The sequence below is a fragment of the Dreissena polymorpha genome, chromosome 6 (genome assembly GCF_020536995.1).
Source record: "Dreissena polymorpha isolate Duluth1 chromosome 6, UMN_Dpol_1.0, whole genome shotgun sequence".
NCBI classification, from domain to species: domain Eukaryota; kingdom Metazoa; phylum Mollusca; class Bivalvia; order Myida; family Dreissenidae; genus Dreissena; species Dreissena polymorpha.
The window spans coordinates 85,063,726-85,078,299 of NC_068360.1; the positions used below are offsets into that span (position 1 = coordinate 85,063,726).

The 14,574-nt window shown below is 34.0% G+C and overlaps 1 protein-coding gene across 2 annotated transcripts; it reads right to left on the reverse strand.

Annotated features, from left to right (window-relative positions):
* Positions 1-8,974: 8,974 nt before the first annotated feature.
* On the reverse strand, positions 8,975-13,897 carry LOC127835240 (uncharacterized). 2 transcript variants are annotated; one of them, XM_052361564.1, is made up of 3 exons: positions 13,803-13,897; positions 10,936-11,041; positions 8,975-10,048 (listed from the first exon to the last, which is right to left on the reverse strand). In XM_052361564.1, exons 2-3 carry the CDS (start codon positions 10,939-10,941, stop codon positions 8,975-8,977), a joined length of 1,080 nt encoding a protein of 359 aa, XP_052217524.1. In that variant the 5' UTR covers positions 10,942-11,041; positions 13,803-13,897. The 2 variants fall into 2 exon arrangements, with proteins under 2 accessions (XP_052217524.1, XP_052217525.1); XM_052361565.1 differs by lacking the exon at positions 13,803-13,897 and having other exon boundaries at positions 10,936-11,074.
* Between the last annotated feature and the right edge of the window lie 677 nt (positions 13,898-14,574).

Here is a 14,574-nt window from a genome sequence, read left to right on the forward strand (position 1 = left end):
CAAAATTCGATCTGATTATGGGAAGGATAGCCATTCCGGTAATACTACAGAACATAGCCACACTCTACAAACGCCGAAACGTTCATTTGATAATAGCAACCACTTGGATGTCAATCTCGAGTTGATAAATATAGGAACAAATAGAAATGCTACCAAGTACGGAGATAGTACATTCTATAAAAAAGGCTCGGTCTGCCACTGCAGACGCCCGGAGCAAAACATCACGGTCGCAAAATAAGGGTAAACTGAGTCGACTTATCAGCGTATCCTCCTTGGGGTCAGGATATAGGATAGAATCAAGAAGATTGACGATTGGACGTAGGGGTTCTCGGCTTACGATCAATACATTTCCCTATAAAACCTTGATCTGGTTTATTCTAACTCCAATCTTCATTTCCACGAACGTTTTGTCAATCGTTATGACATTCTTCAACCCGGATAGTATGAATAAGAACCCGAAACAGTTCGTCATGTTTTGCATGTTCACGCGTCTTGTGTACATCAACAACTGCATCAATCCGATTGTTTATGCCTTTCTTGACAAACATTTTCGAAATGATTGGCGCAATATTAGACCAATGCTAAAAAAACTATTCAAACGGACATTAATATTTTGTCGCATGGCTTCATCATCTTAAGTTTATAATTACGAATTAATTGGCGATAACAACCATCAAAAGTTGCTTTTGTTACACGACATAACGTTAACTTTAAAACCAAGTTACATTTGAGCCGTGCTCTGTAAAAAGGGGGTTTAATGCATGTGCGTAAGTGTCGTCCCAGATTAACCTGTGCGGTCTACACTTTCCGCTTAAACTGGATTTTTGTTAAGATTAAGAAGAGACTCTCTGTAAACAAAAAATATCATAAAGGCGGAAAGTGTCGACCATGAATAGCCTGTGCGAACTTCAGAGCACGACCCATTCGAACTGTTGGTGTATGTTTGTGTGTCGATATCCCAAAAGGATACTTTTCTTTTTTTGTAAGATATTAAGATATTCTTTGTTGTGTATGAAATTGGATTGATATGTAGCTATCTTAATATGAAAATGTTTAAATGCATGAAATATTACTCTTAAAAGAAGCTTCTTCGAATGGCAGTGAACTGTTTCCATGTTTTGCATAATGTATAATAATTTCATTATTCAAATCACACACACACACGCAAATTGTATGTATATATATTTATTTCTGAATGGTTGCCTATTGTCGAACTGTTAATATACGTATATATAAGTTCAACCATTTGTACATTCACATTTGTATATCGTTCACATACGTTCTGTAATACTATCACATTTAAAAAGTATACTGAATACATTACATACATCCGTATATTATATGGCTATGTAGAACAAGAATTAATTATCGTTATTAGCAGTATTAGCGTTTGCTCAATTAAAACAAATACGCTCGTAAACAACCAACAATGCATCATTATTTTTGTTATTTTAAACAAATGCAATAAAAACCTAAGTGATACCTTTTCAGAGAGAAATAATATATTTCTAATTTAGCATTTAAATTTGGATTTATTTTCCTTCCACAATTTAATTTCAAGAAAAGGCATTTGTGTGCATTTAGTTGTGTAAACGACGAATGTAAATGTTAATTTTCTAAAATTGTTATGCACATCAATTCACCCAGCATGCAATTTATTGCGAGCTTCAATTAATATTACTTGTATCATTCGATAGTCATTGTATAGAAGACGTGCACAGTTGAAATGGCAACACTGTAACACTTATAAATATATATCTCATCTTACTTGCATCTAGTCTATCGTCTTGAATCATCGCTTTCACTCACCTTAGCATTCACTTTTAGTTTTTAAAATGCACCTGATGTGAGCCTGGACTCGGTAATGTTAGGAGAAACATTTAATCGAAATTCCAATCAAATAAGAGTTCTCGACTTTGTATCATGGTTCAATAAGAAATTACCTAGCAATATAGTTTTTGGACACAAAACCGAGATTCAAACTTTGCCTATATTTTGTAGAGCTTAACTTTCATCAAAATTAGGTCTGACATGTCGCTTCTGTAGTGTGAACATTTGTGTTATTACGACCTGCTTTCTTTGTTCTTAAACATGTATGACCCAGATTCAAACATATATTTAAAATGGTGACCTAATTATTGAAAACACGTGACTTAGATTAAAGCTTGGTATAGATGTTGTCAACTTAACATTCTGACCCACGACGCTCGACTACAATAGAAAAGCTTGCCATGACCACTTCGTGTTCACGTCAGGTAAACAAAAATCAAAATAAGATTTAAAACGCGAGCAATAATAACACACTCTAATTATACAAGCAAAATAAACAGAGATCTATATCAGCACTTTATGTCACATGTTTTGCAAGTAGTTAATACATTTGCAAATTTATAAAAACAAAATAAACATCATGTTCATGATTTATATTAAAATAATTGAATTCCAAATTGAGTTTCAACTGCATAAAAACATCAGACATATTTATCTTGTTCAAATACATATAAATCTTAGAGTTATATTTATAATTGTAATCTTATAACTTCTTCTGCGTAATTAAGTTCAAGACATGAATACACAAACAATATTAATCATAATACTCATACGACCGACATTAATCAGTATGCAAAACCTCATCACAACACGTACAATATAGTTCTTGCTCTACGAGAAAATCAAAAGAGTCAATGTAAAACATAACATCCACCTAAATATTTCGACATATAAATATTCATTACGCTTCCTTATATTTTATAGCATTAAATACATGATACATAGAAAATAGCTGCTCATAAAGCCATATTCTTAAAAAGCATGTAAAGTTTACATTACAATATTGTGCAGTGGAGAAAAGTCACATCATTCACCACTTAAAGGGATCTTTTCACGGTTTGGTAAATTGACAAAACTGAAAAAAGTTGTTTCAGATTCGCAAATTTTCGGTTTAGTTATGATATTTGTGAGGAAACAGTATTACTGAGCATTTGCCATGGTCTAATATAGCCATTATATGCATCTTTTGACGATTTAAAAACCTAAAAATTATAAAGCGTTGCAACGCGAAACGATTGAATGATTTGGAAAGTTCTGTTGTTGTCGTTTGTGAAACTACGAAGATTACTTACTGTAAAACCATTAAATTTCGTGGGGTACGAATTTTCGTGGATTTCGTTGGTCCGCTGAACCACGAATTCAAGTACCAACGATTATGTATACATTTTTAATCCGAATTGGTCATTTCCAACATTTTCTTTTGTGGTCGGTTATCAGAGATAATTGTTTTTTGTAATAGTTACTTCACTTCAGTTGGTCAAATTACACTATTATTTGACTAAATAACATTTCCGAATTGAAAATGTAAAGTGTTTGGGTAAAAATACTTTTTTAATCAAGAACGGTTTTTAAACTGTACATCAACGATTGTTCTCTTTTACGTGACGTCGTCAAATTAACAGTTTGCAGATTTATCACATGTCTTTTAGTGCAATTTAAAGTTAAAAGAGACATAACGGTTTTAACACGTGAATTTCGGCAAAGACCTATATATAAAAGGATAAGAAACTCTCGTTTTGCCTATCGCGTTTTTCTATACTGCCTCCCAGCAGACGTGATTCCGCGAGAGTCAGGTGCGCGTAGTTTGGAGATGCCGGAAATGGAATTAAATCCGCCGTTTATCGCCATTTTGTTTAATCAAGTGCATCATTCTCCATCGTATTTTTCTTACATTTAGCTAGATATATATTCTCATGACTTGAATTGGTAAGTATTTGACACATTCTTGTTGATATTTATAATTTCAATGTCTTATTTGCTATTTTTCGCGACCGATTTGACTAACTCTGAGCTGATTTAGAATTAGTTCAATTGCAGTTAAGTTTTCATTTTTTTTTGTAAAACTTTTTTGTGATTGTATGCAACTTGCATGAAGTAAAGTTTTTCTGCTAGGGGAGATGTTAAGCTAATGTTATATAAGAAAAAATGTATGAAAAAATGCATTTTTAAAGATTTTAACCTAAATATATTATATGCATGTTGAGCATATTCAACGGATAAATTTCTTTCTAAATTCTAAGGCCGTCATGACATGGCATTGGCTTTTTTTGTAAAACATTTTTGTTTCTCATGTAAATTGCATAAAGTAAAGTTTTTCTGCCAGGAGAGATGTTACACTATTCAAAAGTGTTGAAAAATAGCATTTTTTAAGGATTTTAAGCTAAATATATTACATGCATGTTGAACATATTCAACGGATGAATTTCTTTCTAAATTCAAAGGCCGTCATGACATGGAATTGGCTTTTTTTATAAACTTTTTTGTTTCTCATGCAAATTGCATAAAGTAAAGTTTTTCTGCTAGGGGAGATGTTAGGCTAGTGTTATAACAGAAAAAAATGTTTGAAAAAATGCATTTTTAAGGATTTCAAGCTAATAATATTACATGCATGTTGAACATATTCAACGGATGAATTTCTTTCTAAATTCTAAGGCTTTCATTACATGGCGTTGGCTTTTTTCGTAAAACTTTTTTGTTTCTTATGCAACTTGCATAACGTAAAGTTTTTCTTCAAGGGGAGATGTTAGGCTAGTGTTATAACAGAAAAAATGTTTGAAAAAATGCATTTTTAAGGATTTCAAGCTAAATATATTATATGCATGTTGAACATGTTCAACGGATGAATTTCTTTCTAAATTCTAAGGCTGTCATGACATGGCGTTGGCTTTTTTTGTAAAACTTTTTTGTTTCTTATGCAACTTGCATGAAGTAAAGTTTTTCTGCTAGGGGAGATGTTAAGCTAGTGTTATAACATAAAAAATGCATTTTTAAAGATTTTTAGCATAATAAAATAAATGGTGCATGTTGAATATTTTACACTGATGAATTTCTTTTTAAATTTGAAGGCTGTCATTACATGGCCTTGTTTCTTTATATGTAAAACTTTTTTGTTTGTCATGCAAATTGTATGAAGTTTTTTCTGCTAGGGGATATGAAAAGCTAGTGTTATAACTTATAACAGAAAAATGTTTTTAAAAAACATGCATTTAAAGTATTTTTGCTTTATGCATAATGTTGCATGTCGAAAACTTCAATGGATGAATTTCTTTCTAAATTTTGAGGCTGTCATGACATGGCATAGTCACCAGAAAGAAAACAAATCTTTTAGGCCAAAGAAAACAACATAACAATTTAAATGTACATTTTTATTTTGTATTAATTCACTTATGAAGCTTGTAACATTTGTACGAAAATCATTATGGTAATTAAACAGCACTGTAAATGACTGTAAAAAGTCACAAGTTCAAACAAAGAACTAAATGGATGCAATTTTGTTCAACTCTTACTTTCATTTTCCATCTCTAATGACTCAGCTTTATGCTTTACTCATATATACAATGCATGCTTGTTTGATTAAGCCTCTCTTCACACATGCAGACACAGTATGGTTCATGAAAATGTTTTATTTATTTTTCAGGGAAGGAGACTTTGGAGCTGTGACATCTGAGGGTACATGTTATTCGTCAACTATCAGGTCATCATCGTGGGAATTGTTAACACCAAGAAAACTAAATTGCATCAAATGCAAAAATTACAGTTATGCACTTGCGAAAAGGAAAAAGCGCTTGGATGATAGAATAATTCATCCTGGGAAATTCAGCCATTCCAGCTTTAAACACTCAGATATGACCCGGGATGAATTGTGCCTTAAACTAAAGGAGCAAAAAGGAGAAATTAGTGACTTAACAAATACTGTATGGAAATTAAAAAGACAATATGAGAATTCGATAAGGAAGGAGGGTGTTTCAGTTAAGGAGCATGAAAGTTTGGAATTAAGCTCGTTAATGGATTCCTGTAGTGAACAATTTAAGCGTGGTAATAGTAACAAACGCAGCAAATGCCAAAAACGTCCGTACGCTTAAACAACGTAATGCAAAAATTTTATTACACTAGTGAAATGTAAAAAATATGTAATGACTTTATACGAGTCAAACATGTGATAAGTAGAATTATTATGTTGTAATCTGATTTTATAATATATTATGTATAGAATTACTATGTTGTTCTCTAAATGTTGATTTTATGTATATAGTATTCTATATGTAGTTTGCTTTGCATGTAGAATAGTATCTATAGTTTATATGTGTCACGTTCTGAGAAAACTGTGCATAATACCTGTGCGTAAAGCGTTATCCCAGATTAGCATGTGAAGTCCTCACAGGCTAATCAGGGACGACACTGTACGCCTTGTTAAGATTTTTGGTAAGAAGGGACTTTTTTAACAAAAAATACCATAAAAGCTGAAGTGTCGTCGCTGATTAGCCTGTGCGGACTGCACATGCATTAAGCCCAGTTTTCTCAGAACAAGGCTCATTTCTATCTCGTACAAATTTATTACTGTTCATACTCATGATAATATGAAAGAAAATTAAAATTATGTTCTCCTGACTTCTGTGTTGTTCACTTTAGAGTATTATACTTTAAAGTATATAAGACAGCACTAATACTTAATAGCTAAATGGACCTTTTGAAACTAGCAAAGTTTTCTTATTACTATTGTAGGCGAAAGACATACATCCATTATTTAAATTAAACACAGCAAAGAACATATATTTCAAGAAATTATTTTTCATTACATACCTTTCAAGTTTTTATCATGTTTCTTTGAAACATGACCACGGAACCCTGCGACAGTCTTGTATTTACGTGAACACTCTGGACAAACATAAATGTCAGAACATTTCTCAACACTTATAATAGACTTAGAGACACTAGATATATTAACATTCTCTTCATCGTTTGTATAATCACCTATAATCGTATGTAAAATATCATACTAAATATAATGTTATGATTTACGAATGTAGAGTTGTACCTATTGAAACCAATTACAAACAGCGGTGATTAATTGCGCGAGAATCTTTAATATGTATTAATTGAAATTAAAATAATTAAAATATAATCTGCTTGATGTTGCGGTTATGAAAAACAACATAACAAAACATGCGTGAATTGTTTGTAACAAGTAAAAAGTCTCATCAAAGACATAATATGAGCGGCTGAATCGGCAAATTTTAGCCGATAAATAACACTTGTTTACACACACACACACAACGAATACACAAAGCATCTTAAACATTTTATTTGTAACAAACAATCTCAACTTCAAACAATTAACAACACAACGTGATAATCGCCTGAAAATAATTCTTTAAGTAATTTATTTAACCGACATCGGCGAAGCGAGATCGGTTTCCATACACGCGCGGCCATTTTGAAAGGTACGCGCTTGTAGCTAACCACGTGACCCCGCCGCAAGATTATTGCGAGAAAGCGCGTGGTTTCCTATCCTGTGTATTATAGGTCTTTGATTTCGGGGACCTTATTACTCAAATGTTACTACTAGGAGACCGATTGCGCTGAGAATTACAAATATTGTCAAAACAACATTGATGGCAATTAGCGACCGGGTACCCACAAATGCGCCGCTTTATTGCTCTTATCGACAATTATCGGCAACACGTTCATGCTTCAGTGCACATTAACATCAAGTCTTGCTGTCAACACAGATTAGCAGATTATGCTTTGTTATTACTCTGGTTATTATAATAAAAGTTTAATTATGACGGTAAGTCTTCCCCGAAAATTTTAAATCCACGAAATTACGTGTCAACGAAAAAGTTGTTTTTTATTAAACCACGAATTTTCATACCGACGAATTTCTATACGTTTACAGTATATACGGTATAAAATACGCTGCTGATGAAAGCTTGGCAGAATAGCTCAGTTGGCTAATGCGTTTTACTACAGGATTCCGGGGATCACTGGTTCGAGCCCTGCTGGGGGCTACTTTTTTTCTTTTTTAATTTTAACTTTTGATTTTTACTGGAGCTTTTAAAATTTAATGTTTACATTTATCAATATAAAGCTTTTAATGACAAACTTCAAAATCTGTGAAAAGGCCCCTTTAAAAGACGCCATACAAGCAACAAAACGTGCCAGTTAGCGGCATTGTTTCTTTTACAACATAACCGCAGCGATTCTGTGTAGAAATAAAACGCCCGATTATATTCTCCTTCCATTTCACAGCAGTGGCCCAGCAAGTTATATGCTGTCTCTCGGTGATACAGGTTGATTTTATTTCTATTATCACATATATAATATTCCAAACAACTCAACGAAAGTTGCTGTTTGGAACGTTCACCGAGTCTTCTAAACGTGAGGTACTGCAGATAGTGTAAGAACGGACGAGCATCCACCTCAGCAAAGTCCATCCACTCCTTTTCAGTGTAAGTTCTCTGGTCTACTTCAGATGCATCGATATTGCGATTCATTTCAAACAAGAATATCAAAGGAGTACAATGCCTTTCTGCCCTTACAAACGTGACACAGAATGCGAATTGAGGTTCAATGAATCCTTGGTCACTGTGGCCTGGTAGCATGTCAGCAAACATCTCGAGATCACGGTCTTCTGGTATACGTCTACATCCACAAACAGCCTTGACCTTGCTGTGATACCTCCTCTCCACATCCTCCAACACTCGAACTGCAGCGTGAATATATCCACTACAGTACAATATAGCAGCCAACTTTAAGCGACTAGAAGCTACATCCGTGCTTAAGGAATATTTGAAACGCGCTATTATTTTTCTATTAACAATGTTTTGTAGTCGCAAACAAGTAGATGATTGCATTGAATTATTTAATTCATACAAGTGTTTAATAAATTCTAAGGAAACACCATTAAATGTGACATTCATGGACAATTGAAAAGTAGTGCGTAATACATATTTCAACTCTTTCTCTGGTGTTTCATTAGAGCTGTGTATTTTATCTATTAATATTCTAAAACACACTTTAAATCTTTCCAAGCACTCGAACTGCAGCAGTAAGCTAATGCTGTTACGTAAGCATACACGTCCAAGTATCCCAGCTAGTTCAACTCGCCGCACACTAGACGCTTGCAACCGAAATCCTATGTTATCTATATCAATATCAAATACATCTTGTAATTTGTTTTTATCATGGAGTTTATATATGCTAAAAAGCGTATCTGCTGCGCCGTAGAGAGTTTCCCATCAAATAAGTTAACACCTTCTATGATATAATGTGGGAGCCTTCCCAATCGCAGACATTTCCTCAATACGTGTAAACAACACCAAAGTAAAAACATAAGGTTGTGTTCGAACCACAGAGCAGGACGTGTCCTTTCTATGGTGAAAAACATTATAGTTTTACAATGAAAGCTTGTTATAGAATCTCCTACAACGTTAGCAAATAGGGACTTGTTAAGTAATTTTAAAATAATGTAACATTTTATTTGCGCAATATTAAAGCTAAACATCAACATGCGTTCTATAAGATTCGGAGACAGTCGCCATTCATCGCGTTTGTTCTTACTGTCTGGATGACCAGATGGTACTAAGAAACACGGAGCTTCCCGTGCAGCCTCAAGTAGCTGGGTAGGCGGCCAGGGTCTTCCTCTACATCTGTCGATCCAATTTTGTATTTCACGAAGAGGTTTGCGTACGTAAAGTGCATGCACTATATCCCAATCAGGCACCCAGCTTACCGATGGCCCATGTTTGGTTGTCTCTCCAATAACCGTAGACTGATGCTCGATGACCTGCTTATACCTTTCAGCGCTTAACAGTACTTGCCCAGAATCATTCATTACAAACGCATCATCATGCAGATTTGTCTCCGGTTCCGGTGTGTCATCTCTGAAGACTTGTAGCAAGTACTGTTGAGGATCTGTGCTGTCGTCGTGGAGCATCAGATAGTTCCTCATCCCTTCCTCCCAGTCTTCCACGACTGTCATGATATTTTCATTGTTGTCTATCGCTAGGGAATCAACATCAGACTGGAGACCGGGTAGTGTGGTCCCTTCCGATTGGCTACCAAAATGAAAACAATGCTTATTATTCCCCAATAGTCGGTTGTTCAGCGTCTCCATCCGCTCCCTCCTCAGGTAAGTTCGTCTCCGCTCCATGACAGTATGTTCCCCTGCCCCACTGTCATCAAGTACTTCCGACATCCGGGTAGACAATTCTGTGATCTAGATATACAAATTGTTTTTGTTTTGGTCAGGGTTTTCAATTTTTATATATTATTAACATATTAACACGTTTATTATACTTAGAATCTACTTAGTTATGTTATATTGAGGATTCATATGTTTATGTAATTTGCTTGAATTAAAATAAATATTCTGACGTTTTTCTTTAATTGTGCACCGTATTTGATAGTTTGAATCCTAAATGAAGATGGTATATTATGAATCAAAGTGTATCCTTATTATTTGAATTTAATGGGTAAATGTCTTAACTCTTATGTTGAAAATATATAAAGTTGGTAAATATGTACACAATCACTGCAATATCGATACAGGCGCATATACAGATAAATCAGACATGACACACCCTCCGTTTATAAGTCGACATTGTCATTTTCTAAGATAACTGGAATTGTTGTCAGTTGAAAAATGTGTGCTTAAACAAAACAAAACATTTGTGGTAAAACAAGTTTGGTATTATGTTTAGTCTGTTTGTCGCTCTTCAATGCGTCCGTTCACCTGTCGATCGTGTTTTCTGTGCACTTTTATTACAGAATGTGTGTAAGTCAGTCCGTGTATCTTGTTTGTCTATCTATAAGTCAGTCTGTCTGTCTGTTAGAACGCTCAAACTATGCCCGCCCCTCCTACAGCATGCCAACTGCCTGTTATCTAGTAATATATGTCTTTCTTGTCTATCTTGTCAGACATAATAGTCTTATCAACAAATTGTGTAAATCAGTCGGTCGGTTCCTCTTTTCGTCCGTTCATCAGTCTGCCATTATGTCAGTTTGTTTATACAAAGTTAAAAAGTTATCCCTGTCGGTTGGCTCATCTGTCTGTTTGTGTATATTTATTATATTCAATATTAACTGAAAATAAAAGTCATATACCTTCATGTTTAGTTTTTATCCCGCCAGTTTCTCGACCGATTTGACAAATTGACCCCTGTGTACGCTCTCTTGACACAAACGGAGCCCTATGCGTCCAAACCTGTACCTTGAACAACCAAAATAATGTATTAGAAACTGGTGTAAGCAATTCAAGATGAGGATGAAAATTAACAAGCGATTATACATGTATATACAATATGATAAAATTTTACTTTCTTCAATTATAAAGTCAACTTTCATGCCTGTCTTAGTCTTGAAGTGATTATTTTATCATATTATTGTCATTCATACTATGCAAAAACTTACATTTATAAATATTACATGTTAAAAAATGAATAGGTTTTAAAAATCAACTGACCGCTAAGAGTGATTTGTGGTGTTTTTATCAACGGTTCGGTGTTACCCTGAGATGAATATATTAGGAATTGAAAATATAAACATTCGCCAAATAACACGCCGGTTATGCGGATACTTTGATAACGGATAGCACTTCGATAACAGAGAACAACAAAAGTTATTCAGCTTTTTGCTTTTATGTTCTGTTCATATGGTTTTCAAATGGACAAACAGCATTGTTTGGTCGATTAATGGTATAGCACTTCGTATTGTGAAGAAAGAAATTCGCGGAAAAACTGTTAGTGTATCACAATGGCAGAATTCGCTGTGGAATACTGTTATAGTAAGCAGGCAATGCATAACAATGTATGTACTGAAGTAAACTAAAAACGAATTATTGAAATATTTCGTATCCCTTTGGAATATGATTATGATTTTGTATAAATGTGAAAGATAAATGTGAAACTCATTCGATATGTCTGATGAGTACAGTCTATATGACCATAAATTTTCCAGTTTTCGAGTCACCCAACCGCCGGATTGTACACGAGCTTATACATTTTAACTAACGTTCCTTTAAGCGACACGGGTGATCTAAGCATGTGTTATTATGTCCTAATGACTGCACTAAGGCCATTTACTTATATATTAGAGAGCATGTCAGCAGCATTGCTGGCCCTACATTCTTGTAACTCAACCAATAAAATGAGTTAGGGTCAGGTGAATCGCACTTCGAGTTAACGTTATCATTGCGTAAAAGTAAGTGCTCCCTATAAGCAGAGCTCAAGATAAAGGGAGTTTTCCATTCTCTTATTAATTGTGTGGCTAGCAAATAGTATCGTCTTGATGATGCGATTCTAATGAGTACCAACGACATAGGATATTATGAAGAACAAATTTAAGGTGTATTTCCTCTTAAAGACCGCTTCGCTCCTGTTATTTAGAGCTCTGATATAAGTAAAATTAAACACGATCGTGTTGATCCACATTATCTGTTTTATGTTCATCTCTCTGAATCTCAAGTTACCACTAAAAAACAAGTTCATTATGTAGACCATTATTTCCGGTCGTCACTTGAAATATTTTTGTTCGGAAATAAGAATTCTAATCTTATTAAAAAATGCAATAATTTTATCAGAAGTATAAATTCATTACTCAGTAGGGATAAATATATATATTTTCATGGTAAAAAACACTCTTTTTATTCCAATATTTCGCCCAAATGGGCTTTATCAAGGTTTACAAATATTAATTTACTACATCTTTTTTCTGTCTTGTACATCAATCATTGATGTACAAGACAGAAGAAAAGATGTAGTAAATTTATATTTATAAACCTTGATAAAGCCCATTTGGGCGAAATATTGGAATAAAAAGAGTATAAATTCATTGTTATGATATTTATGAAAACAAACAACGCAATTGGTTATATTTCACGTGTGTTTGTAATTCAGTTCTGCATAGATTAACCAATGTGTCGCGCTTGACTATGCACATTGATTCGTATTTCAACATGTTTGGTAAGGAAAGCCATAATAAACATAAATGCATTTTAGGTAGAACATAAAACTCGGTTATCAGAGTGCACAATTTGTTTAAAGTCTCCGTTATCCGAAGTGTCCTTTATCGCGAATCAAAGTGTCTACAATTTCATGGATACCACCTATTCAAACACGCTCTATCTTTGTTTATATTCCATTGAATACTATCAAAATTTCAATATTTGAAGCACGGTGATTACTCTACATGCTTGAATATCAAACAATTTCTTGCAATATTTCTAAGTAGTTTTATTTTGTTGAAATGTTTACTGTTCATCCAGTTCATGCTGTTGTACGACCGAAATTTTTATTTTTGGGGCAAAAATCTACCATTCTTCCGTGTGTTTTTTTCTTCCCAAGAGACAATGATACCCAATTTATCAACTCTACTAAGTGCCTTGGTTTAATCACTTACCTTTAGGATATAACTTTTTGTTAAACTGCGTGGCTATTGCTTTTCTCTGTTATTGAATTGCCATCGGTTTGCCATAGAAGTATTCGCATTACCAGCGTGAATAAGCGATCGCTTCGCTCACGTGACCAAATTATTAGAAAACCACTAGCAGACGACGCGCTGTATATTTTCCTTAAGTTGTGAAATAACGATGCGTATTTACACAGTTTTAATAGCACACATATTTATAAACCAAAATCGTATTCGCCTCAATAAACACGACTATTGAGTACGAATTAAGATTAAGCGTACATGTCAGGCTTCGAAAAAAGTTTACTATAGAGACATCGAGCGTGAATCACGTTACTGTTACATATAATTAAATAATGTTTCGTACCAACAAGAGTCAAATTTTAATTTATATAAAATACAAATAAAAAAACAATAGCAAATTAACCCGCGTTTTGTTACATTGCCATAATAGTTCCGATATGCATTTAAGATTTTAATAAAGTGAACAGTATATTCTAATCCATGAATGAAAGTTAGATATACAGAATACCTTACTAATATTTATATAATAGCGTAAATCTTACCTCTAGTTTCACTGCTAATATGATTTTCAACTTCTCCAGAGTACCTTAACTTGAGAATTGGATCAATACTAAACACACACATCACTGGCTAAAGGTAGAACGGCGATTCATGCGATTTGCCAATCCAAAGTTTTCCAATACCTAATGTACTGAACTGTAACATAATGGTCCTTTTATGTGCATTGATGCGTAGGTATTCACATTAAGTTGAAAGGATTGTAAAGAAATCGTGTTAAATTTCAAGGATCTAAATTCAGCTCTTTTAAACAATGAATACAAAAAGCTTGCGGAAATAGACTGCAAGATATTATAACGTTGTAGAATCCAATATAAGGGAACATACCTTAAGAAAGTATTGTTAATTGAACAAGGTGATTGTATTCCCTTCGTAACAGAACAGTATAGTTTGTAACCGAGGATTCCTCGATTTATTATTTTAATTTCAACATCATGTTTAACTAGCTAATACCAGACCAATTCCTGGGTTGAATGTTTGTTAGTTTATTTGAGAAGTGAAGGCATTATATTATTTCACGTATCCCGGAGGACGTGCAAACTATTTGTGTACATGTCAGGACCTAAGAAAAAAAACGTGTGTATTACAATCATGTCGTAATATATTAACAGGCCAAGTAAGAGTACTTTTTGCAGTTCCGTTGTCAACTGGCGAATGCACAACGAGCCATCGTTCTCATGGCGTTGTTATTAACTATTAAGGCTATACAACCTATTGGTTTATGTTCAATACATCCGGGCACTGATTCACTACACT